At 44.6% G+C, this 25,787-nt stretch overlaps 2 protein-coding genes across 3 annotated transcripts in view; one reads left to right on the forward strand and one right to left on the reverse strand.

The window, feature by feature from the left end:
- Positions 1-1,479, reverse strand: part of PTCD3 (pentatricopeptide repeat domain 3) — a 36,999-nt gene extending 35,520 nt beyond the window's left edge. The window contains exon 1 of one of the 2 annotated variants that reach the window (XM_030563456.1): positions 1,287-1,479. In XM_030563456.1, coding sequence (XP_030419316.1) covers positions 1,287-1,390 — 104 coding nt within the window. In that variant the 5' untranslated portion in view covers positions 1,391-1,479. The remainder of the gene's footprint in view (positions 1-1,286) is intronic. The other variant, XM_030563455.1, reaches the window with a different exon arrangement.
- A 28-nt stretch (positions 1,480-1,507) lies between these two features.
- Positions 1,508-25,787, forward strand: part of POLR1A (RNA polymerase I subunit A) — a 63,289-nt gene continuing 39,009 nt past the window's right edge. Inside the window, exons 1-12 of the mRNA XM_030563452.1 lie at positions 1,508-1,689; positions 7,825-8,029; positions 9,951-10,100; positions 10,177-10,284; positions 12,622-12,707; positions 12,830-12,939; positions 15,487-15,573; positions 16,331-16,433; positions 16,862-17,024; positions 19,566-19,739; positions 19,984-20,106; positions 22,390-22,617. Of these exons, the coding sequence (XP_030419312.1) occupies positions 1,613-1,689; positions 7,825-8,029; positions 9,951-10,100; positions 10,177-10,284; positions 12,622-12,707; positions 12,830-12,939; positions 15,487-15,573; positions 16,331-16,433; positions 16,862-17,024; positions 19,566-19,739; positions 19,984-20,106; positions 22,390-22,617 (1,614 nt within the window). The 5' untranslated portion in view covers positions 1,508-1,612. The remainder of the gene's footprint in view (positions 1,690-7,824; positions 8,030-9,950; positions 10,101-10,176; positions 10,285-12,621; positions 12,708-12,829; positions 12,940-15,486; positions 15,574-16,330; positions 16,434-16,861; positions 17,025-19,565; positions 19,740-19,983; positions 20,107-22,389; positions 22,618-25,787) is intronic.

Raw genomic sequence — 25,787 nt, forward strand, 5'->3', positions numbered from 1 at the left:
ATGCACAAACACAAAGCTCTGTGTTGGAAGCTGGAACTAGACTGAATGCTTATATAGCTCAGGTCTGTTTCAAAGAGCTCACAGGATGCAGACTGATTCAGAAATGAGTGTACATTACCTCTATGTACTGTGCAGCCCACAGATAGGTAGCCATTTTGTGCTGAATTTAAATGTGGTTTGCTCTCTAGAGCACACAGAGAATGCCCTTTAATGCAAACCTCTCTTTTGTTCACTTTAAGGGATAGCTCAATGGTTTGAGCATTGGCCTGCTAAACCCAGGGTCGTGAGCTCAATCCTTGAGGGCAGGCATTTAGGGATATGGGGCAAAATCAGTACTTGGTCCTGCTGTGAAGGCAGGGGGCTGGACTCAATGACCTTTCAGGGTCCCTTCCACACTTTGGTATCCATGTCAATCTAAATTAAGGGTAATTTGTACTAAAATTTATTTGCTCCTATCAAACAGACAACTTTGTATTAGACTGTGCCCCCAAACTTTGCCGCAGCTCTGGGGCTGGGGTACACTACAAGACTCAACATTGACCTGAGCCAGTGCAAAGCATCAACCTACATGTACCTCACGGCAGGATCAGGAATTTTGTGTTTCACTGTGTTGTGGGACAACCAACCAAGTGATCGTTTTGTAATCAGGTCTCTCAACACTGCTGTTAAAAAAACCTGCCACAACATAGCTTTTTCCTTTTCCTATCACTCTTCTCTGTTAGATTGTAACTACGTTATCTGGGGTAGTGAGTGTTAACTACTCTGTTCAATGGGTCCTCCTGGGTTCTGCCTAGACTCTACTACAGTGAGGGGTGATTAATAACAGCACAAACCGGGAAAGAGGCCACTTAATAACGCAGCAAATTGGCTGCTGGCTCCCGAGAACCGCTACTGAAAATCGTGTAAGTGCTAATGCAGCCAGGGCAGACCCCCTCCCCGGGCAGCTGAAACCCCCACGCAAGTGGAGACAGATCCCCGCAATCCAGGGAAGGGCGGACAATCCTCTGCGCTGACAGGCTTCGGCTGCACCCAACAGACAAGTGAACTGCAACAGGTTCTAAAGCCCGTCCCAATCTCCCCGTCCGCATACCACAGCGGCCACTACGCATGCGCAGCTTCCCCATCCGTCCCCGCAGCACAGGCATGAATTCCACAGGGCTAGCGCGCGCCGTGCAGGGCGACTCCAGTGCGCAGGCGCCGCGTTTACTAGCTCTAGGTGCGCCGGCCTCAGCGCCTTCCCTGCCCACCCGCGTTACCGGCTCTTTCAGCCCACCCCCGGCTCCTACCTGCTGCCTTCTCCCTTCCCTGCGCCAAACAACCGTAAGCTGGAGCGTCCGCTCAATAGGCTGACTTGCTGCCAGCGGCCGTGCCGCAACCATCGCCCCGCCATCTTAGCGGTCCGCCCGGAGAATGCCGGGAAGCAGGGGCGGTACCATTTGTCTCTGTGAGGCGGGAGAGACCCTTCTCCGGGAAGTGGAGTTGGTATCGTCCAGTGACGGTCCCTCCCCCGAGTGTGGGCAGGCCGTTGGGGGCCGCGTGGTGCTCGTGGCGTAGTGGCTCCCTGTTGAGGGAGTCTCTGCAGCGAGAGGAGGGAGCCGCTTGAGCGCTCACCATGGGACCGCCCAGAGAGGTGCCGTGGCGGCGGCTGGCCGGTATTTCCTTCGGGATGTACACAGCCGAGGAGATCAGGTGAGGAGCGGAGCCTGGAGAGCCCCCGCGGGAACTACTACTCCCAGCATGCTTTGCGTCGCCGAGTGGCCAGAACCCCATGGACTCTTGGCGCATGTCATGATGGGGCGGGTAGTCCATTTGTGGGAGAGCGTCCGTTGTGCTGGGGCCTCAGCTCAGCAGGGTGGGGGTGGATGTAAGGGGGTCTCCCCCCTGGTCTGCAGGGAGCCGGGCTGGCGCCTTTCTACCTGCCTGGCTCCTGGAGCCCAGCGCAGCATGGGCGGGGGAGATTGGAGACGAGTCTGGGACAGCCCAGATCGGAGGGGGATGGGTGAATCACAGAATATCAGGTTTGGAAGGGACCTCAGGAGGTCATCTAGTCTAACGCCTGCTCAAAGCAGGACCAATTTCCAGACAGATTTTTGCCCCAGATCCCCAAGTGGCCCCCTCAAGGATTGAACTCACAACCCTGGGCCAGATGAGGCTGGGGGCCAAAGAGGCTGCCAACCTGGAAGGGGGAGGGGAGGGGAGGGGAGGGGTGTCCTGTGCTGTAGAATGGGAGCTAAAGTGGAGAGGAGAGCCCCACCCTGGGTGGAAGTGGGTCAGAGGAGGTGGCCCTCTGCTATTGTGAAAGGGAGAAGAGGACCTGGTGTGTACTCCCAGGAGGGAAGGTACTTCAGCCAACTGCTGAGGGACAGCTGTTGTCATGTGCTACAGGGGAACAGACCCTGTGGTTATTAAAGATGATACTTTCGGTAAGAATAGGAGTATTCCCTTGGGTGTCATGAGTGGCTTTCCTGTCATCTGTGCCACTGTTTGTGATGCAGTGGCTGGAACCTTTAAGGAAAAGTTTTGTATAGATATGGCCCTGTAACTGCATATACAGATTTCAGAGGGATAGCCGTGTCAGTCTGTATCATTAAAAACAAGGACGAGTCCTTGTGGCACCTTAGGCTTTGGCTACACTGGGGAGTTGCAGCGCTGGTGGTGGCTTTACAGCGCTGCAACTCACTCACCGTCCACACTTGCAAGGCACATCCAACACTGTATCTCCGTGGCTACAGCGCTGGCTGTACTCCACCTCTGCTTGGGGAATAACGACTGCAGCACTGGTGATGCAGCGCTGCTCCGCCAGTGTGGCCACCAAAAGCGCTGTTATTGGCCTCCAGAGGTATTTGGAGGTATCCCAGAATACCTGTTCAGCCATTCTGCTCATCAGTTCGAACTCTACTGCCCTGGCCTCAGGTGACCTGCCCTTTAAATGCCCCGGGAATTTTAAAAATCCGCTTCCTGTTTGCTCAGCCAGGTGTGGAGTGCAATCAATTAATCTTTCCAGGTGACCATGCCTCCACACGCCAAACAAGCCCCAGCATGGAGCAATGTCGAGTTACTGGACCTCATCAGTGTTTGGGGGGAGGAAGCTGTGCAGTCCCAGCTGCGCTCCAGCAGTAGGAATTACAGTACCTATGGGCAGATATCAAGGGCTATGCTGGAAAGGGGCCATGACCGGGACGCGCTGCAGTGCAGGGTTAAAGTGAAGGAGCTGCGGAGTGCCTATCGCAAAGCCCACGAGGGAAACCGCTGCTCCGGCGCTGCCCCCACGACCTGCTGCTTTTACAAAGAGCTGGACGCGATACTTGGGGGTGACCCCACTGCCAATATGAGGACCACGATGGACACTTCAGAGCAGGGGGGAGGAGGAAGAAACCGAGACTGAGGGTACTGGGGTTGGGGGAGACACCCCGGAGTCCCAGGAGGCATGCAGCCAGGAGCTCTTCTCAAGCCAGGAGGAAGGCAGCCAGTCGCAGCAGCCGGTACTTGGTGAAGGACAAGCAGAGGAGCGGGTTCCCAGTAAGCGGCTTTTATTTTCAGGATGGAAATGTTTCGGGAAAGGAGGGAGGTTAGGGCTGCATGCATGCATGCCTAGATGTAGAATAGCCCATTGATGTGGTCTATCACGTTGCGGTAATCGGCCTCGGTAATCTCTTCAAAAGTTTCAGCCAGAGCGTGAGCAATGGGCTTGCGCAAGTTTATAGGGAGAGCCACTGTGGTCTTTGTCCCAGTCAGGCTAACGCGTCCGCGCCACTGTGCCACGAGGGATGGGGGGACCATTGCTGCACACAGGCAAGCTGCATGGGGACCAGGGAGGAATCCGTATTGCTGTGGAAGACCCTTCCGCTCTTCCCAGGTGACCCGCAGCAGCAAGATATCTTCCAGGATCAACTCCGGTGGAAAATGTTGGGAGAGTGTTCAGTGTAGATGTCCCCTGCAGCTGTTTGCTTTCCCCAACGCACAGAAACCCCAGTACGGCCCTGAAGCAATCACTCTCCCTTACTCACCATTTCGGGGCTCCTGTGGGTTATGTGCGCTCTCTTTGGTATGGGAAAATTATGTTAAAGTGAAGACTCTAAACTCCTTCACTGTGTGGGAATAACTGTCTGAGGTATAAACAATGCTGCCTCTGTTAAGGATTGCCTTTTTTGCCTTTCCACAGGCAACCTTGAGTTCTTGGCTGCCCATGTTATCAACAGCTCAAAGACTCCAAAACCTCTGGAAGAAGCCGAGAAAAAGCAAAGACGACCTGCTGCAAGCAGTTATGGATCACTCTGCCAGAGAGAATCAAAAAGTGCAGGACTGGAGGGAAAGGGAAAGCAGGATCCGCCAGAGAAACGCAGAGGCGAGGAAGAAAAGCACAAAGCAGCTGATAAGCATCCTGGCGCGCCAAGCGGACTCTATCCAGGCCTCGTAGTCATGCAGGCAGAGCACTACCGCGCCGGCCCCGCCCCTGTCCCAAAGCTCTTTCCCTTGTGCCCCACTGTCAGCTCCAAACCCCCTTCCCCAGCATCCAGGTTCTTACCACCACTAACTGCCTCCAACACCTGTATGTTCAGCAACCAGCCCTGAGAACTGCGACCCTTACCCTCTGCACTCAACCCCCATCACCATGCAGTATAGACATCCTGAAGTGCAGCAGTCATTGCACAGCACTCCAGACAGGACATATTCAAACCTGTGACTGTACAGTTCCCCACCACACCCCCCTGCCCTTTTAGGTTCCCAAAATATTGTGTGTCTGTCAATAAACTTATTTTCTTTTCAATAAATGAATTCTTGGCTTTGAAAAAAATCTTTATTATTGCAGAAAGTCAAAGATACCTTAGCCTAGGAAAGAAACAGACACTGCAAATCAGCTTAGGAATAACAGATTCCCACTAACATTGTAACTACTGCACTTCACTCCCGTGCAGGGCATCAAACATTACTGTTGGTTTCCAGCCTCAAATTCCTCCCTCAAGGCATCCCTAATCCTTGAAGCCCTGTGCTTGGCCTCTCTAGTATCCCTGCTTTCTGGCTGTGCAAATTCAACCTCCAGGCATTGAACCTCGGAGGTCCATTCCTGACTGAATGTTTCACCCTTCCCTTCACAAATATCATGGAGGGTACAGCACGCAGATATAACAGCGGGGATGCTGCTTTTCCCCCAACTCTAGCTTCCCATACAGAGATCCCCAGCGCCCTTTTAAACGGCCAAAAGCACACTCCACAGTCATTCGGCACCAGCTCAGCCTGTAGTTGAACCGTTCCTTGCTCTTGTCAAGCTTCCCTGTATACGGTTTCATGAGCCAAGGCGTTAACGGGTAAGAGGGGTCTCCAAGGATCACAATGGGCATTTCGACGTCCTCTACTGTGATCTTCTGGTCTGGGAAAAAAGTCCCTGCGTGCAGCTTCCTGAACAGGCCAGTGTTCCGAAAGATGCGTGCATCATGCACCTTTCCAGGCCAGCCTGTGTTAACGTCAGTGAAACACCCACGGTGATCCACAAGCTCCTGGAGAACCATAGAGAAATACCCCTTCCGATTAATGTACTTGGATGCTAGGTGGGGTGATGCCAAAATAGGAATATGCGTCCCATCTATTGCCCTCCACAGTTAGGGAAATCCATTTGTGCAAAGCCATCCACAATGTCCTGCATGTTCTCCAGAGTCATGGTTCTTAGCAGGATGTGATTAATGGCCCTGCAAACTTGCATCAAAACGATTTCAGCTGTCGACTTTCCCACTCCAAACTGGTTCACAACCGATCGGTAGCTGTCTGGAGTTGCCAGCTTCCAGATTGCAATAGCCACCCTCTTCTCCACTGGCAGGGCAGCTCTCAATCTTGTGTTCTCGCGCCCCAGGGTGAGGGCGAGCTCAGCACACAGTCCCATGAAAGTGGCTTTTCTCATCCGAAAGTTCTGCAGCCGCTGCTCGTCATCCCAGACTTCCTTGACGATGTGATCCCACCACTCAGTGCTTGCTTCCCAAGCCCAAAAGCGGTGTTCCACGGTGCTGAGCATTTCCGTGAATGCCAGAAGCAATTTCATGTGGTACGCGTCAGGCGACTCGCTGTCATTGTCGGACTCCTCATCGCTTTGGATCTTAAGGAATAGCTCAACTGCCAAACGTGATGTGCTGGCGAGACTCGTCAGCATACTCCTCAGCCGTTCGGGCTCCATTTCCCACAGAAATTGCGCTGCACAGAAACCATTGAGAGAGTCAAGATGGCGCCAAAAGTGGACGGAAAACCAGGGATTGCTGGGATGTGAAGCAATGCATCACGGGGCGTTGGGACAGGAAGCAGAATGACCCACACCCTCCGCTCCCTTCCCACAACCCACGGCGCCAAAATGGGATGAGGTGCTCTGTGGGATAGGTGCCCATAATGCACCACACCCAACAGCGCTGCAGATGTGGCCACGCTGTGGCGCTGGTAGCTGTCAGTGTGGCCACACTCCTGTGCTTTCCCTGCATGGCTGTACGAAGACAGCTGTAACTCCCAGCGCTGCACACCTGCAAGTGTAGCCAAGCCCTCAGAGACTAACAGATTTATTTGGGCATAAGCTTTCAGATGCATGGAGTGAAAAATACAGTAAGCAGAAAGCAGGTATAAATATACAGCACATAAAAAGATGAGAGTTGCCTTACCAAGTGTGTAGGGGGGGTCCACCCTAACTAGGCTAATTCAGTTAGGGTGGATGTTGGCCATCCCCAACAGTTGACAAGGAGTGAATATCAACAGAGGGAAAATTACCCTTTGTAGTGCTAATGAGGCCAATTCACTCAAAGAGGATGTGGTCCATTCCAAGCAGTTGACAAGATGGTGTGAGTATCAACAGAGGGAAAACTATTTTTTTGTAGTGACCCAGCCACTCTCAGTCTTTATTCAGGCTGAATTTGATGGTGTCAAGTCTGCAAATTAATTCCAGTTCTGCAGTTTCTCATTGAAGTCTGTTTTTTAAGTTTTTTTTTGTTGTTGTTGAAGAATGGCAGCTTTTAAGTCTGTTATAGAGTGTCCAGAGAGATTGAAGTGCTCTCCAACTGGTTTTTGAATGTTATAATTCTTGAGGTCTGATTTGTGTCCATTTATTCTTCTGTGCAGAGACTGTCTGGTTTGGCCAATGTATATGGCAGAGGGGCACTGCTGACATGTATCACATTGGTAGATGTGCAGGTGAACGAGCTCTTGATGGTGCGGCTGATGTGGTTGGGTCATATGATGGTCTGACTGGAATAGATATGTGTACAGAGTTGGCAATGGGGTTTGATGCTGGGCTTGGTTCCTGGGTTAGTGTTTCTGTAGTGTGGTGTGTAATTGCTGGTGAGTATTTGCTTCAGGTTGGGGGGCTGTCTGTAAGCAAGGACTGGCCTGTCTCCCAAGGTCTGTGAGAGTGAGGGATCGTCCTTCAGGATAGGCTGTAGATCCTTGATGATATGCTGGGGAGATTTTATTTGGGGGCTGTAGGTAATGGCTGTGGCGTTCTGTTACTTTATTTGTTCTCTGTAGTAGGTACTTTCACCTTCTTGTCACCATCTTATACTTGCTTACTGTATTTTCCACTCCATGCATCTGATGAAGTGGGTTATAACCCACAAACGCTTATGCGCAAAGAAATTGGTTCATCTCTAAAGTGCCACAAAGACTGCTCTCTTTTTGATGGGGTGGGGGGGAGGCATACAGAGAAACAAGTGACACTGAGTATGCACAAAGTACTGGCAAATGAAAAAAATAAACAGTGAGGAAGAAGACATCCTTTTCCCTAACTTTTTTGCAAATAATATACAAAGTAACAATATCTGCCATCATACATGTAACTTCTTGTTTTTCTTTCATCTTTAGGAAACTAAGTGTAAAAGCCATAACCAACCCTCGTTACCTAGATAACGTGGGCAACCCAGCAATAAATGGACTGTATGATTTGTGTTTGGGACCACCTGATACCAAAGAAGTATGTACTACTTGTATGCAGGACTTCAACAACTGCCCAGGACACCTAGGCCACATAGATCTGCCACTGACTGTTTACAATCCTCTATTTTTTGATGTACGTATATGCTGTTGAGAATTTGTTAATGTTGTCTACTAGTCTTCACTGGCTAGTAGTCAAAGGTCTTTCATAGCTAGTGATCTTGGAAGAATATTAAGGATTCAGTAGGTAGTGATACAGGGAAATCCTCTGGTGAAATGTCTTCTGCCAAAAATAATTTTAAACATATATTCACTGTAATAGTCAAATGATTCCTCCCTCCCTTTCCCACTTGCTATTGCCATACCTTCACTTACAGTGATAAATATCTGTAGTAAGACTCACCAAACTTTTTTTCACCTAATAGAAGAAATTGTAGTAAAATGAGGAGCCAGGGCCACACACTACCTTGTAGCAGAAATGTCTTCACCCACGCTCCTTGCTTAGCCAGGGAACAGGTAGAGAAGATTAATATAGTAGAACTAATTTATGATGGAATGAAATTTCAGCGTAAGCAGAGTGAAAGTTTCACTATAAGAGGAGTAAAAGTCCATTGAAATGTACTTAAACCATTCAGACTTTCACTCCAATTCACTGTAACAAATTCACTACAAGCAGATGCCATTTTTTATGATTAAGGCTAAGATTTAGTCATGGATATTTTTAGTAAAAGTCATGGACAGGTCATGGGCAATAAACAAAATTTCACAGCCCCATGATCTGTCCATGACTTTAACTATATACACCTGACAAAATCTGGAGGGCTCTGGGGACGCCTGCAGGGGTGAGGGTGGGGCACTCTGAGGTGTGTGCTGGAGGATGGGGGGGAGGGGTATTCCGGGACACCCACTGGTGCTCTGGGGGTGGGGTGAGGGACAGACTGTGGGGTGGTTGCTGGCTCTCCGGGGGGGAGGGACTCCATGGCACCTGCTGCTGCTCCGGGCGGTGCTGGGGGACAGAAGGCTCCAGGGCATCTGCTGATAGGGAGAGACAGGACTCTGGGGCGCCCACTAGTAGTCAGGTGTGTGGGGGGGCAGACCTGAGGTCAGTTTTGCCTGCCAGCTGCAGAAGCCACAGAGGTCCTGGAAAGTTGCAGAATCCATGACCTCTGTGACAGTCTCGCAGCCTTATTTATGAGGTATTGAGAACATAATACTTGAATGGTACCATTTAGTGTAAGATCTGCCTTACCAAAAATTGATGAGAAAGTATTATGAATGAAACAAATTAGTAATAATACTTCAGTTTAGCATTTAATTTATATTGCTTATTATCCAAAGATCTTAAAGGGCTTTACAGACACTAAGGGCTTGTCTACACTCGGAAATTTATTTAAATAAGTATTGTGGAGTAAGAGTAATCACACAGGGACTGATACCAAATCAACTAGTCCAAAATTCTGGAGTAGGTGTTTAGGTAAATATCCAAGTGAAGGATCTTGCAATATTCTGAGTGCCCGAGGAGAGATGCTGACCTCCTGCAACTCCTGTTGATTTCAGTAGAGCTTGAGGGCACTCCATGCGTGCCTGATCGTGGGAAGTGCTGTCCATGGCCGAAGTCTCACATCTTTGAATTAGCTGCAGCATGTTACAGAATCAGTGGGTGGCTATTTTCCCCAAACTAACTTTTATGAATATTAAAAGGTCCTTTACTTTGAACCTCACTAGCTGTTTTGAAGCAGGATGCTACCTCCTGATGCCTCTTTCTCCTTGGTCAGGGCAGCCATGGCGAGGGGTATGGTATATGAACCTGAACAGAAATAAAATGAAACCGTTCTGCTGCTGTCCGGGATGTGGAGGGAGAAACTGGCGCTTATGGGTGGGCTCAGGGCTCAAGGAAACTTCACTGTTTGAAAGCTAGAGACTTTCTGTGTTGCTGACAAGTAACTTCAGTCTTCCAAATAACACTGGCATTTTCCTTAAAACGAGTCAGCTTCCCTCTAGTAGTTCTGTTTTCCACACCATTAAATCTACCAAACTAATTTTTGTTTTCTTTTCAGAAATTATACCTTCTGATCCGAGGTTCTTGTTTAAACTGTCACTTGCTGACCTGTACTCGAGCTGTGGTTCACCTATTGCTCAACCAGCTGAAGGTCTTGGAGAAGGGGTTGCTTCATGCGGTCTGTGATCTTGAGGCCATCCTGAATAGGGTAGGTTTCCTCCTGTTTGAGTTTGCAGCATTGTAAAGGTGTGATGATGCTAATTTCCTCTTTCTCTGTCTTTCAGTTTTTGGATGAAAACCCAGATGCCTCTGGTTTAGACATTGAAGAAGAGTTAAACTGTCATGTGAATGAAATACTACAGAATAATCAACTAGGAGATCAGTGCTCACATGTGAGTAGAATAAGCGATCTTTCTTGAAATCTCAGGCTTGCCATGTGTGTACCTCTTTAAATAAGTAGCTTGGTCAGGTATCTTCCAGATTTTATCCCAAAGTTGTGAATTCAGCTGTTTTAGAGGAAAAAAAGGTGACTTGTGGCCAACTGTTTATAGGTTTCAGAGTTACAGCCGTGTTAGTCTGTATCTGCAAAAGGAACAGGAGTACTTGTGGCACCTTAGAGATTAACAAATTTATTTGAGCATAAGCTTTCGTGGGCTACAGCCCACTTCTTCGGATGCATAGAATTCTATGTGGGCTGTAGCCCACGAAAGCTTATGCTCAAATAAATTTGTTAGTCTCTAAGGTGCCACAAGTACTCCTGTTCTTTTTGCAAGTGTTTATAGTGGAGCTGCCATTGAATCCATAAGAGAATAAGACAATTTAGCACCACCCCAAAAGAGAGGTGTGTGTGGGTGTGTGTTGTTTTGTATGTACGTGTGAAGGTAAATAATTTGATAGTGCTTTGAGGCCTGGTCCACACTACAGCGTTAAATCGATTTAACTCTGTACCCGTCCACACTACAAGGCGCTTTAAATCGATTTTAAGGGCTCTTAAAATTGATTTCTGTACTCCTCCCCAACGAGAGGAGTAACCCTAAAATCAATATTACTATATCGATTTAGGGTTAGTGTGGACGGAAATCGAAGTTATTGGTCTCATTCCTTTAATGTAGCTACCCAGAGTGCACCGCTCCGGAAATCGATGGTAGCCTGGGACCATGGACGCACACCACCGAAGTAATGTGCCCTAATGTGGACGCGTAAAATCGATTTTATAAAACCTGTTTTATAAAACCAGTTTTAATAATTTCGATTTTATTCTGTAGTGTAGACGTGGCCTGAGAATAATTATGTAAATGAGACAGCAGCAAAGAGTCCTGTGGCCCCTTATAGACTAACAGACGTATTGGAGCATGAGCTTTCGTGGGTGAATACCCACTTCATTGGATGCATGTGAGTATTCGCCCATGAAAGCTCATGTTCCAATACGTTTGTTAGTCTATAAGGTGCCACAGGACTCTTTGCTGCTTTTACAGATCCAGACTAACACAGCTACCTCTCTGATACTTATGTAAATGAGATTAATCTAACAGTCATCAAAGCCATCTTGCAAATATTATGTACTTGAGGCTGTAGCAGGTCCTTTTTAAGAAGTCAAGAATATTTTGCATGTATCTAAATATCTTTGCATAGCCTATGTGAACAAGTCACGGAATAGTTATGATGAGGTAAAGTAATTTGCCTACACTGTTTCTTGAGTTTGTCACTTGTTCCGTGTGAAAGGAATGTTGCTATAATGAAGCTTTTATGCATTCTTATGACAACAAAAATCCTTTGGCATGAAAAATCTGCAGTTTCTGAAGATTTACTGCCACTTCACAAATTTTTCTGTTTTCTACACAATTAAAGCTTTCACTCAATTTGTAGCCTTTCTGATTGCAAAGAACCACTAGTGTAGTCTTTGGTTTAGAATTAAACAGTGAAACTAGCCATAACGGAAATGTTGACACCTCACTGCCTGTCAGCCTCAGTAGGGGGTGGGGTATAACTGCAAAGCCTTATTGTGACAGTTAAAATGATAACACATTGTCTATTTCTGAGGACTGAGATGTATTCTCCTACCAGTCCTAATTATAGGATACTTACAGGTGCCTTATCCTGCAATTTTGCTGCATGTCGGACTCCCGTTGACAGCAGTGTAGGTTCTCACAGAACTTTTCTATTCACATGACTTCATACAATCAGGTTACATAACATAGTAAAAACACCACTACTCTGTTTACACTAGCGTTTCTGCATCAGCATAGCAGCGCTGGGACTAAGGCACTAAGGAGAGGACCTTTCAAAAGTCTAATGTCAACACTGTCTAAAGTCCTAGATTTCATTTCCTGGCCCATTCTCTAAGCCACCAGGTACCAGGAGCACTGTGAAGACAATACACACACACACAGTCCCAGTTAGGCGTCAGGCAGCGTCTTCCATCAGTCAGTCTGGCCAAAATGTATCCCAACAATGTATTCTTGTCTGAAAGATTGTTAGCCACATATAGGGTGGATTAAAAAAGTCTGGGGAATCTTTGGGTCTCTGGAGAATTTGGGAGAATCACAGTTGAAGGGAAGATTAAGGTGATTAAGGCATGAATTTAAAGAATTAAGGCAAATTTAATTAACTGCTATTATTCAGCCTTAGAAATAAAATTTGTTTTGTGTGTGTACTTCTTAAATTGTAGCTTTAATTGTCACTTTGTCATTTTTAAAGTTTTGGGTTTGTTTTATTTTTCGCCCTTCTAGGTAAAAAATGTGTGTGAGTGTAGGAGTAAACTGATTGCACAGTTTTGGAAACTGCATATGACTTCAAAAAGATGCCCAAACTGCAAGTAAGTATAACTGTGTGCAGAGAAAGCAGGTAGCCTTGTGGATTTATTTCTTGTAATGTAAATAGTCATTTGAACATTGCAAACCATTACACTGGCTTTTGTTTTTTCTATTTTTCTTCAAGATCTAGAAGATCTCTGGTAAGGAAAGAGCACAATAGCAAGTTGACAGTAACTTATCCCACTGTGGTACAGCAGAAGTCTGGCAAAGAGGCCATCTTGGAGGAACCAGCAAGTAAAATATATTTTTGTTCTGTGCAAATAGTAGTATAATATTTGTATTTTTCAACTTACTTAAGGTCCACAGATCAACTACAACAGGCACTTCAGCATGCTTGCATCTCAGGGGCACAGCCAGACCTAAAAGTTTCCTCCAGTTTTCTGTGCTTAAACAGCCCACCCTGCTGCAGAGATTTTCTGAGGAAAATTCCAGCTTTTTATTTGAAATGCCTGACTTAAGTCAGCTCAATAATTTGGCTTTGCTTTCTGAGTTGCTGTAGTGGCTGGCACCCCTGCTGATTTCAGGGAGAGAGCTAGGCTGAGAAATCACAAGCATCCACCAGCTGTAACTCAGTGATTCATCAATGTTTTGGAGCTCTCTTCCTTCCATAGACAAGTCTTCTCTGATCATAACAAGCAGCATGTCCCAGGGATTTTATAAACAAACTAGGAAGAAAATGATAATCCCACAGAGAAAATAAACTTCTCTCATCATGGGAAGAGCAGTTTCCTATCTCTGTATGCAGTGTACATCAGAGATGAACATCAAGGCAGAATGGTTTACAAGACAGAAGCTGGATTAAGCAGAGTGGAGCCTGCATCTGGAGATTTCACTCGTTAGTCAATTTGGTGGGCTGCTGGTTGACCTCTTTGCATCTGCAATAAAGCAGCTTGTTGTCTCTCCACATGTGAGGACCAGGGATGTGAAGTGACAGTGTTCAGGAGCTGACAATGGCCCCTGCTGTATGTCTTTTCTCTATTCCTTAGGACCAAAGACACTGATAAAAGGATATCAGTGATACTGTTTTTGTGCTGTTTAGGCTGAAGAGACTGGTTCTCAGCCCTGATTAGCCTAGCATTGGACCTCCTGATACTTTTCTCTCAGAGGAGGTCTATTATTGAAAGACTCATCCTCTATCCAGGACCATACTGGTTTAAAATGGATTTGATTATTAACCCTTTCTTAGACACTAAAAGGATGTCAACAGACAGCTTATTCTACTGACTGGTGCAAAGACCCTGATTTAACTACCATGATAAAATAAGTGAAACTAACTTGACTTCCTTCCAAGGGGCTGTAATGTGGGTGGATGAGTGTCAAAGCTCTGCATTGTTATTCTCTGCATGTTCAAGAATGTGTGTTATTATGGGGTGTTTTTTTGCAATTCCCAACGTTAAACATTTCTTTTGGGTGACTACTCAGATTTCACTCCTACAAGGCCATAGAGCACAACTTTGAGACCTTATTCTGGTCCTTATGCCACTAGTTAAACCCCTGTGGATGATACTTTCTAACCATTAAAGTAGCTGCTATCTTTAATCGAGTGAGTTTCCAAATTTGAGAGCTTTCTCTGATGAGATGCAGTATTGTACTTCTAGGTCTGACAAGTAGTCCTCAGATTCTTAATAGCATTCATTCTCAAAGCATATTCAAGAAATATGCTTCCTTCTATCAGCCATCAAAGGCCAGTCTTTAAGAGCCCAGACAATCCCATGGCAGAGGAGTCTTATATCTGCTGTAATGAGGTGGGCTAGGTGGCCATATAAATTCACTAAATTCTACCTATTGGTCACCCAGTTGTTAGACAATGATATTTTTGGCAAAAGTTATCTCCAGGTTTTAGTGCCTTTGTAGGGGGAAGATAGAAGGCATCTAACTTGTCTTGTTTCTTGGTATCCATGTTTAAAGAACAATCTTGCCTTCCTTCCCAGGAGGCACACTACTGTGAAGATCTCATTGTATCTGATCTGTGGGCCTCAGTATGAAGAAGAATATGTGAGCTTACTGAAAATTTCCTCTTTTTGAGTAACAAGGTCCATGCCTCTGGCCCACCCTGGAGACAGAGGAATCAGTCATCCATAATAAAAAGAGAAAAAGACATCCTAAGATTCAGGTTTAATTTGTTTGGGGGAAATTATCCCTGTGCTCAACAGTAGCAGAAAGTATTGTTTAATTTCTTCCCCCACTGTATAGTGTTAACAGTCTCTAGGAAATAAGATGGAATTCTGGCTGTAGAAGCTATCACAATTTAAGGGACCTTTTGGAGCCAGGGCATTCATTCCTTTGCTGCCAGTGACTGACAGATCCCGGCTCTGTCCCAAAGTAGGCAAGCAGTCTATAGCACTGTTGTACCAGATCTGTGGATTTATCACTTGAAGAAAGGAAATCTTTCATGTGAAGTCGTATACATTTTCCCTATGGTAAATTTTTCCTGTTTAACTAATCTGGACCTGTACGCGTCTCCTAATCTCTATATGTCAAACCTGGCTATAATTGTTTCAGTTCTGTTAACTGTGACCAGCAGCAAGACTGTCATGTCATATTCATATTTTATTTTAATTTTACTTACTGGAGAAGCAGTTGGTTTACTTGACTTGATTTCTCTGGAACATAGGTTGCATTAATAAAGCGCCCTTGCAGATGACAGCAAATGGTGCTTGGTCTTTTGTGTTTTCTGTTGATTTGCTCCTTTTGATTCCTTTAACTGGAAACAGCAGTTGACTTTTTCACATTTACTATCCAAAGGGAATATATCAAAATAATTTTTTTTTCACCCATCAGTTATCGATGAGACTCAGTTGGGGAAAAGAGGGTACTTGACACCCATCACTGCCAAAGATCACGTTGTGGCTCTGTGGAAGAATGAAGGTAACTATTGTTAGACCAAAGTTACTTCATATTTCTCAATGTTTATATGTTGTATCCCTATCCCCTACCTTTCATCTTTAACTTACCAGGGCAGATATTATCTCTTCACTTTGTTTGGACAGTGCCCAGCATAATGATCCAAATTGGGGATTAAATTAAAATCTGCATCATAATACATATGCAGAAATAAGATTATACAGGCGACCTAAATTCTGGTATTTCTTTGGTTTACAACCTAAATGTTCTCTAATTATAAGGTTGTTTTGTTTTTGTATGGAATATAAATCTAGTATATATTGTATACACAATGAGACTAAGTGGCGTGGGGGAGTGGAACATAATATCCTGTGAAACAACATTGACATTTGCTCTTATGGCTCTTTGGAGAGATGTGGAAAATCAGATAGGATATTGCTAAGTGATAGGTTAATTAGAAGTGTTTTCAGTTGGCCATTTGTAATAGAAAACCTCCTGGCCTCTTATAGCAAATAATAGGAACCCGAGGACATGTGTATATAAAATGAAACCCTGAAAGTTATTATAGCATAAGGACAAGAAATAATAGACTAGTAAATAATTTAAGTTGTCTGTGTGATGGATGCCAATGGCATCATGCCATTGGTATTTAGCATTTGGTCTTGATGTTTAAACCAGTTAAATGCCATTAGTCCATCACCAAATGCAGTTGTGAGTTTGAATGCCTAGAGTACAGCAGACCTAATTCAAGTTTTGTGTCTTCTCTGATTATGCTACTTAGGTTTCTTTCTAAATTACCTCTTCTCTGGTCTGGAGGTTGGTGAGAATTCAGGATTCAGCCCTGATATGTTCTTTCTAGATCTCCTTGTGGTTCCACCTTCAAGGTAACAAATCTTGTGAAACTTTATAGAAATTAGTTATTAGCACATACTGTTTGCGTAAGTCAGAAATGCAGACTCCTAGGGTATAGCTACTGCTCTGTTACACTGTTAGAAGAGCAATGTAATTCAGGAAAAATGGCAATAATAATAATTAAAGATGTCTTTCACCAAGTTCCCTGAAGGACTGAAATGCTATTTACAAGTAATGTTCCAGATTATTGTAGAAACTGTATGATAATATGTACTTGTTTGTACCAGTGGAATTTCTTGTAAGTGGAGTGATCTTTCAGCATGACAATGTTGCCTGTAAAGGTTGCAAGGGAACTATTAGTTCACATTGCTATTTCTAATGCAATGAAGCTAGCAGGGTGAAGGGCAGGAGGTTGTTTTTGTTGGCTTTATCCCTGTATAATGAGTATAACCTGCCTTAGGTATCGTCCTGTGAATCGTCTCGGAGACCAGATGTTTACAAATGGTCAAACTGTCAACTTGCAGGCTGTCATGAAAGATGTCCAATTAATAAGGAAGCTTCTGGCTTTCATGGCTCAAGAACAAAGTCAACCAATAAAGCTTGTAGAGAATGAAATCCAGAAGGTAAGAGCTGCTGCGTACCTGAGTATCCAAAATGAAAAAATAATGCAAAATTCAAGAAGACTCTCATTAAAATTGCTGTAATAAAGATCGTAGAGTGGGTCAGCAGGCCATTTATGACTGGAAAGGGTCTCTACCTGGCTGGGCTTGTGTGCTATTGTCCAAAGGAGGCCTGCTGCAAGGGGAATGCAATTTGCCCACAGACTTCTATTGCTGATTTTTCCACATTTATTAGTAAAGTGAATGTTTGGTGTGTATGAGAGAATGGGCCACTAGTTCACTCGGTTGGTACTGCACAGACCACCAAAATAGAAGTTTCTGCCATGCTGCTTTGAACATACGTCATTGCTGAGAAACAGGAAGTGGGATTACCACTGTGGGTAAGGGGCAATTCAGCTTCTGAGGCTAAGCAGTGCCAGTTGTGGGTGCTGCCCATTAGTAGCTAAGGCTGGCATCAGCTAATTCACACAGGCCACAAAATACCAGTTAGTTCAGGGGTAGGCAAACTTTTTGGCCCGAGGGCCACATTGGGGTTGCAGAACTGTATGGAGGGCAAGGTAGGGAAGGCTGTGCCTCCCCAAACAGCCTGGCCACCACCTCGTGTCTGCCCCCTCCCACTTCTCGCCCCCCTCAGATCCCCTGACCCATTCAATCCCCCCTGCTCCTTGTCCCCTAACTGCCCCCTCCTGGGAGCCCTGCCCCCTGGGACCCTACCACCTATCCAATCCCCCTGACTGCCCTGACCGCTATCCATATCCCCACTCCCAGACAGGCCGCCCGGGACTCCCATGCCTATCCAACCCCCACCTTCCCTGTCCTCTGACCCCCCCCCAGAACCTCCACCCTATCCAACCACCTGTCCCCTGACTCCCCTGCCCCCTAGCCACCTGCCTGTCCCTGACAGCCCTCCCTCCCCCCCCCCCGGGACTTCCACACTATCCAACTGCCACCTGTCTCTTGACTGCCCCTGGGACCCCCCCTGCCTCTTATCCAGCCTCCCACTCCCCGCCCCCTAACTATGCTCAGAGCAGCAGGATCTTGCTGCCCGGCTGGAGCCACCCATGCTGCCTGACGGGAGCAGCGGGCCAGAGCGCTGGCGGTGCAGCATGCTGAGGCTGTGGGGGAGGAGGGCACCAGGGGAGGGGACGGGGGCTAGCCTTCCTGGCCAGGAGCTCAGAGGCCAGGCAGGATGGTCCCGCAGGCTGGATGTGGGCCGTCATTTGCCCACCTCTGCATTAGTTGGTAACAACGTTCAGTCACTGCTGACCTAAACTATTTTCACATGGGTGAAATAGAAGTAGAAAGCTCCATATCCAGTCACCAACCCTCTGAAACATCCAGACCCACGTCCTTTCCCAGCTGGATCATATTGATACCTGGAAGGGGAATGCTGGGGAAACCCTGTACCGATGATTTCTGAATTTAACATGTGAGCCACTTTAGCTGCAACCACAATATGTCCAGCACTTGCATAGGGGCCTTTCTCCCCCAGATTTAAGTGCTCTCCTTTATAGCTGCACTCCTGACTGTGGTGTGGCATCCAAATATTTTACTTCCATTATTACGCTTTATATTTTTTTAACATTTAGATTGAGGTAGCACTTACAGGCTTGAACTAGGTCAGTCCCTGTTATGCTAGGTGCTGTACAAACATATGGTAAATTACAGTCCTGGGTCTCTGTCTAACATATTCTGTGTTTCTCATCCTCAGATAAGAAACCTTTGCACCTTTTAGCTGGGAGAGGAACTCCCCAATTCCAGTTTGAAACATGCTAAACCTAAAAAAGAGCAGGACTAGAAATAAACTGTAATCCAGTTGAGTGCCCCTGTCCTGGTGTCTATAGTCCAGGTTTGCTGTATGTTACCAGGTCTGATGCTTGGCATCAGCTAAACTAAATACTCCTTTTGATTTATGTTCATTGCAATATCACTGAAGGCATTGTAAATTACTTTAATCACTGAGTTTCACCACTAGGGGGAGCTCCTGCTTCAGCTATTTGAAACTGCTTGAGGTAGATATGTAATTAACTGTGTTCGTAAATTGGCCATGGCACAGACTGTAATACCTCATGAAAAAATGGCTTAGGGGTTTTAATAATTGTGAGAAATTAGGATCTTGGATTATTTTTATCCAAAAGAGGGTGCCTCCCAGTATTCTGGTGGCTCCTAGCACCTTGTTGGGTCACTCACTCAATGCTGACTCAGATGGGAGACTGCTACTTATTTGATTACCAACTATTGAATCCCTATCACCATGTGTTACCTATTGTTTTCCTTGGAAGTCTCCTATCCAGAGGCTGACGAGGCCTGACCTGGTTTAATTTTTGAGGTTTGATAACAGAACAGCCCAAGGCAGTATGTTGAGATAATCTACAAGTAACATTTATCTTGTTAGTGATTCATTGGGTTTCGTAGCTTTTAATCAGATGGACAAAACTGAGTGTTTCAGCTGAGATTTCCTTTGAGAGCTTAATGCCATAAACACAAGGTTTGATAAAACAGGAATTGAAATTTTTAAGTCCGGGTTCTCGTACATTTCTACAGGTGACAGATGAGCCGTTGGAATCACTGGACCGTTCAGTCCTGGCTATGATCTCAGGACAGAGCACTGCAGATAAACTGTACAACATTTGGATTCGTCTTCAGAGCCATGTCAATATTGTGTTCGACAGTGACATGGACAAACTAATGACAGAAAAATACCCTGGTGTCCGTCAGGTGAGTGTCAGCGGAGTCTCAAACGGACTTCACTAGACTTCATGTGGTAAGAGACAGCTATAGAGAGAAGCATAAAGGGAATAGGTACGAAAAGTGAAGTAGTCGTGTTTAATTTGTAGGCGTTTCCATGGCACTCATCACCATAGCATCTAGCGTGTTTGAATGACTCGGATACTTTGATACAGTATATTTGTAACATCTGCATTTTTTTGTTTTATCGTTCTTTTAATTTCTGCTTTCAAAGATACTGGAGAAAAAGGAAGGACTGTTCCGTAAGCACATGATGGGAAAACGTGTGGATTACGCTGCTCGGTCAGTCATTTGCCCTGACATGTATATTGCTACCAATGAGATTGGTATTCCTATGGTAAGGGAAAATAAAGTATTATGTTTGTTAGGACAAGCCTGTAAGTGGGATTGCAGTGTAGCATATTTGACAACGTAATTACCAATTTGAAATTTGTATGTTCGCTGACTGATCCAGCCTCTTGCCCCACATCCCCTCATTCTCATAATATCGCCATAGTCCTGCAAAGCATATTCCCCTTACATGCAATCTGATGGTTACATCTGTGTTAATAAAAAGATAGTTGAAGACCAGAAAATTTGCCGGTTGTTATACTAAATATTGCCTCTGGGAAAGAAATTGGAAGGAGAAAGGTCTGAATTTGGGTCATGGGAGCTTGACAACCACTGAACGTTTTAAGTAGAGCTCGGCTTCCGTTTTCCTATCCCTGGTCTTTGCATGTTGCATTTTGTAACAAGCAGCCTGTGCCAAGCTTTAGGTAAATATAGTGTGCTGAGTCATTGTTGCAAAGCTGCCTTAATTCCCTCCCTAATGACTTGCAGTTTCCTCCCAAAGAGAGAACTACTGAAAGAAAGCTCTTGCTGGCACTTCTGAAGACCTGAAAGTTCTGCTAATAACTGTGGCTGGAATTCTCAGCCTGTGCAACAAGGCTTCTAGGGAAGGGTGTTACTGTGTTTTGTTGTTTTTTTTTTTACTGCAATCACATTTCCCTTGCTCCTGCTTGTGGAGTTTAATTAGCTTAGAGACTTGGGCTGTTCTCATAACATCATCTTTTTCACTTCACTATCTAAGACTCATGGATCTGTGACTGATGCATTTTTTTTTCTTTTGTCATCAGCTGTTTGCTTTTGGAAAATAAAATCTGTGTGTGTGTGTGTGTATTTATCCAGTTAATGGATTTTTCTACTTGTCGTCATGAGGGGAAACAACAGAGAAGGAACAAATGTTCCCATTTATCATAGTGAAACCACAAAGAAGGGACGGAAATATATTTGTTAGAAGTGAAAATTCTTTAATCTGGCGATTATCCCAGTTTTGGGGTATTTGCTCTTGCATACCACCTTTTGGGTCCTCTTTAGGGGCACCCAGTCAGGACTTCAGACCTTCAACTGTCACCTGATTGTGGGCAGGTACCTGTGTGCTCACTCCCTTCTGAACAGTGTTTTTAAGGCTGCACAGCACCCTGCTGTACACTGATTATCCCCAGCAAATCAGTCTGCCTAAAAGCCAACTCCTATGTGTTGCTTTCTCTCTCTGGGCTATGAACTTTGAATTGCTAGCATATACAAGTTACCACACAACGGTGACTCAGCACAGTACATTTATTCTTAACAGAGGAAAGCACATAGATGTATAACATTGTATAAAAATATATATATTTGTTTCCTACACACATACACCAGAAATCACCCATATTTCACATGGGGACTCTGGAAGGCCCACGCCCCTTCCAGCACTGCAGCAAGAGGCAAAGCCTTTACTTGGACAGAAGGTCCTGTCCATTTGCTGAACTGAAAGGAAGACCACAAGTCAGTTCAAGCTCATCCTTTTATACAAGAAGCCCTGTATTTGTTTTCCTAATCTCTGAGAAACTCAGCCTGAACTAGTATAAGCAAACCAAGCAAGTTTGGTTTGTTAGTTGTTTACTGTCACAGGGGTAATCAGTCTCCACCGGTTTTAGTTCCGGCAAGGAGTTATGATAAGTCGTCCCCATGGAGAAGAACACAACACTATATAAGCCATTTATAAATTAAATACAATGGTCCCCAAAGATACTGCATGGGGTTGCAGTTTCTGTCACTGTGATATTTCTGGATTTCAGTTTTCTTAGTCTGCATTCATGTGTGGTTCTAGAGTTGTCGTTCTGAGTCACTAGTACCATTTTAAGCCTAAATCCAGCAACCAGTTATTTTGTTTTGCAGTGACTGATGTGTGGCAAGGAAAAAATTACTTAGTTTGATTTACTAGAGCTGAGAGAAGATTATAAATAAATGGTTTATTTAGAAGGCTACTGATACTTGTAAAAAAATGTCTTGATATAAGGAGATTTAAAACAAAACTTAAATTCAAAAGTCATATGTTGGATCTGCCCTCGTGCCTTTTGGTAAATCAAAGGTTCTATATCATAGATTGTAAGGAGATGGTAACAGTATTGTGGGGCCTGAAGGGTGGGTGTGGATTATAATGTGGGTTAGGATGCAGATAGGAGAAATGGCTGGGTCACACCTCATCGTTCTTCCAAGTGCCCAGCACCTTTTGGAAATAAAAACTCTTCTGTCGACTGGCTGCTGTTCATCGGTGCCTTGTTCATTGATCATTGTGCCTATTTTTCTTCCCGGTTAGGTATTTGCTACCAAATTGACTTACCCTCAGCCAGTAACTCCGTGGAATGTCAAAGAACTGAGGCAGGCTGTAATAAATGGTCCAAATGTTCACCCTGGTGCCTCCATGGTCATTAATGAAGACGGGTCACGTACAGTGTTGAGTGCAACCAGCCAGACCCAGAGGGAAGCCATAGCTAAGCAGCTCCTCACTCCTTCCACTGGAGCCCCAAAACCAGGAATGAAAATTGTGAGTACTGTGCAAACACAACCCAGCAAGGTAAAGAGTTTTTTGGAGATGGGGGCTGTTGAAGCAGGTTACAATGTGAAGCTGGACCAATGTTCCAGGCACCTCACCTTTTCATCTGGTGGCTAGAGAAGCTCATGTGGATGTCTGAGGAGAAATGAACAACTTCCAGGCTCAGGGAATTTTTCCTTCCTGCATTTCACTTCAATTCTTGGTGTTTCCATGACTTCCCAATCCTGTAAAGGTAACGAATGCGGCTTTTCTTGGAGGTCTGGGTGGATTTAGCTAGCGAAATGCGTTTTCTTTTAGACATGAAACTTTTTGTTTTTTTCATCTTCTTTATTATACTTTAATATTAATGTCAAGATACCATGTTGACAATCCTGACAACTGTAGTTCTGCATACCCATAGAATAGATACAGCCCAAGCAGCAATAGTGCTCTTGTTCTGATTATATGATTTAGCTTGCGACCTAGACAAGACTACCTCTAATGGCAAGAGGGGAATTCAGCCTCCTGGAACATTCAGACCTTGCCCTGTGCTGAGACTGCCATCAGAGTAGCAAGTGAGAGGGAGGATGGCCTTGTTAAGACACAAATTTGGAGGTCTGATTGCAGTGGCATGCTCCTTCAGACTTTGATCTAGGGTGACTCATGTCCCCTTTGTCCTTAAGTTTCCCATTTGTAAAATGGGGATAACACCTAACAGGGTTGTTTGAAAGGATACATTAACTTAATGTTTGAGAGATGCTTAGAGGAAGCTGTTTCATTGCTCCAGCGTCACTGTCCTAGTGACCAAAGCTGTACAGCGTGTCTTTCTTCCAGTGTTTTCCCACAGATAGTAACTCTTCATTTTAGACTATCCTAAACATGCCTGTATTGTTTCCAGCTCTTTGTGGGTGAGGTTCTGCACCTCTTTATGCTCCGCTGAGTGTAGAGGGAGGAGGGAAGAACAAAAGTAGGATATCTTGTTTAGTCAGGAAAATGAGTTGCTTCTATGGTTAGGTCTCCATTTCACCTGAGAGATGTGATTCCCAACTCCTGTAGATGCACCCATGTTTGCAGTGTAACCAGGGTAGCACAGGTGGCAGCTCAGGCTAGACACCTAAGTACCTACTCACCTAGACCACTGGGTATACACTTAGTCTACTGCCCTTGCTATACGGCTATTTTAGCAGAGCTAGCTCAGGCCAAGCAGCGGTGGTATGATATAGACAGTGTTGTCAGGCTAGGCCTCTTGTCTTCTAATCTCAGCTCTGCCACTCACTGTCTGATCTTGTGTAAGTCACTTAGCTTCACTATGCCACAGTTCAACCCATGTGTAAAGTTCATATAATATTTCCCTACCTCACAAGTGTTGAGGCTCAGTGTTGACAAAGGGTATTTACCTACTTAGATAAAAAATGCTGTACAAGTGATGAATGTTTTTATTTTGATACCTTTTACTTCTGCTGACATGTTTCTGACAGAGGTTCCTGTGCCCATAAGATAGTATTTAATACTTAGCATTTCAGTGAGTCCAGTTAGCTCAGAGCCCTTCATAGACCTAAAATAAACCTTCACCACGTTGTTATGAAGTAGGGTGAATAAAAACCTGATTTTAAAAAAATCAAATATCAGATTTGTTTGATTTAAATCAAATACAGTTTACTTTTTAAAAATAAACTTGTTTAAAATTAAATTTGAAACTGGCAGCCTAAAAATCTAAACTTACTATAAGCTATTCAAATAAATTAAATACATTTTTAAAATGCTGCTTCATTTAAATAAATTTAAAATGCTGCATATGAGTTCTCAAATTTTAATGGGTTAAAGGGTGCTGCTTTTTAAAATCTATATAAAATCAGAGGGAAAACATCTTTTATCTTTTGAGTTCAACTCAAGCTTTATAAATATATCATAGATACTTATATTTGGAAAAAATGTAAATACTTCGGTACTTTTGGTTTCACTGTAGCGAGCCAAGTGCAGAGAGAATATATCCTTCATTTGAACTAGTTCATTCAAAGTTGAGAAACCACTTGGGAGCTGAGAGAACCTAGTTTTATCGTGTTCAAGAGGTAGCTGCCTTATCAGCATCTGGCCTTTATTCCTCAGCTACTCTGCTTTTCCCTCGATCACTTTTTTCTTTAAAGGGGCTATGTCATGAACAGGGTGTGACTAGCCATGATCCCTACTACCCTTCTAAGGGGATAGACCACCCTGTTATAACCCCATCTGCATCTTTAGGCAGCTGAGTATCTTTGAAAATCTGGTCCATGGTTACCAGGAACAATCCAATAATTTCCTAGCTACAGTTAATACTTCTTTTGTTTAGTAAATCACTTTTACATGCCAAATATGTTTTGATAAACTTTTTTCTTATGTATCCAGCACATTTAAGTTAGCTTATTTAAATAATAAAAACAATTTTTAAAAGTTGTTTTTGTACTTGAATTAAAATTAAGAATGTGAATAAATGTATGCTAAGCTATAGAACTGCTTAAATACATTTTGTGTGGGTATAACATATCCTCCTGGTTGGCACGAAGAAGTACCAAATTCAGTGTAGTGGCTTCATTTGGTTGCAACATGTTTGGTTGGTAGGTTCATTCTCATGTAATGATTATTTCTTTAGGAAAGTAACTAAAAGGTACAAATTCAAAATAAGATTTCCTGTTTGCTGGATTAAATAATGATTAAATCACCAATTTTAAAGTACCTTTTGATCTAAATCTTTCCACCCTGCTGTGAAGTCAGTATTATCCCTGTTTTTGGGGGGAGAGATAGCTCAGTGATTTGAGCATTGGCTTGCTAAACACAGGGTTGTGAGTTCAATCCTTGAGGGGGCCACTTAGGGATCTGGGGCAAAAATTGGTCCTGCTAGTGAAGGCAGGGGACTGGACTCGATGACCTTTCAAAGTCCCTTCCAGTTCTAGGAGATTGGTATATCTCCAATTAAAAAAAAAAAAAAAAAGAGATGGGGAAACCAGTGACACAAGGAGATAAGCCTCTTCAGAGGAGGGTCACTTTCAGAATAGGAATTAGAATTTGGGAATCCTTAGCTCCCAATCCAGAGCTCCCCTTTCTACATTTCAGGTTACTGTTACATAAATGTGTTGTTTGAGCTGTTGCCTCTGATGTCCATCTCCCCTCTGATATGCAATCCTGAAACCAATGTTCATGCTCTTTTC

Source organism: Gopherus evgoodei, chromosome 5, assembly GCF_007399415.2.
Source record: "Gopherus evgoodei ecotype Sinaloan lineage chromosome 5, rGopEvg1_v1.p, whole genome shotgun sequence".
In the NCBI taxonomy this organism is placed as follows: domain Eukaryota; kingdom Metazoa; phylum Chordata; order Testudines; family Testudinidae; genus Gopherus; species Gopherus evgoodei.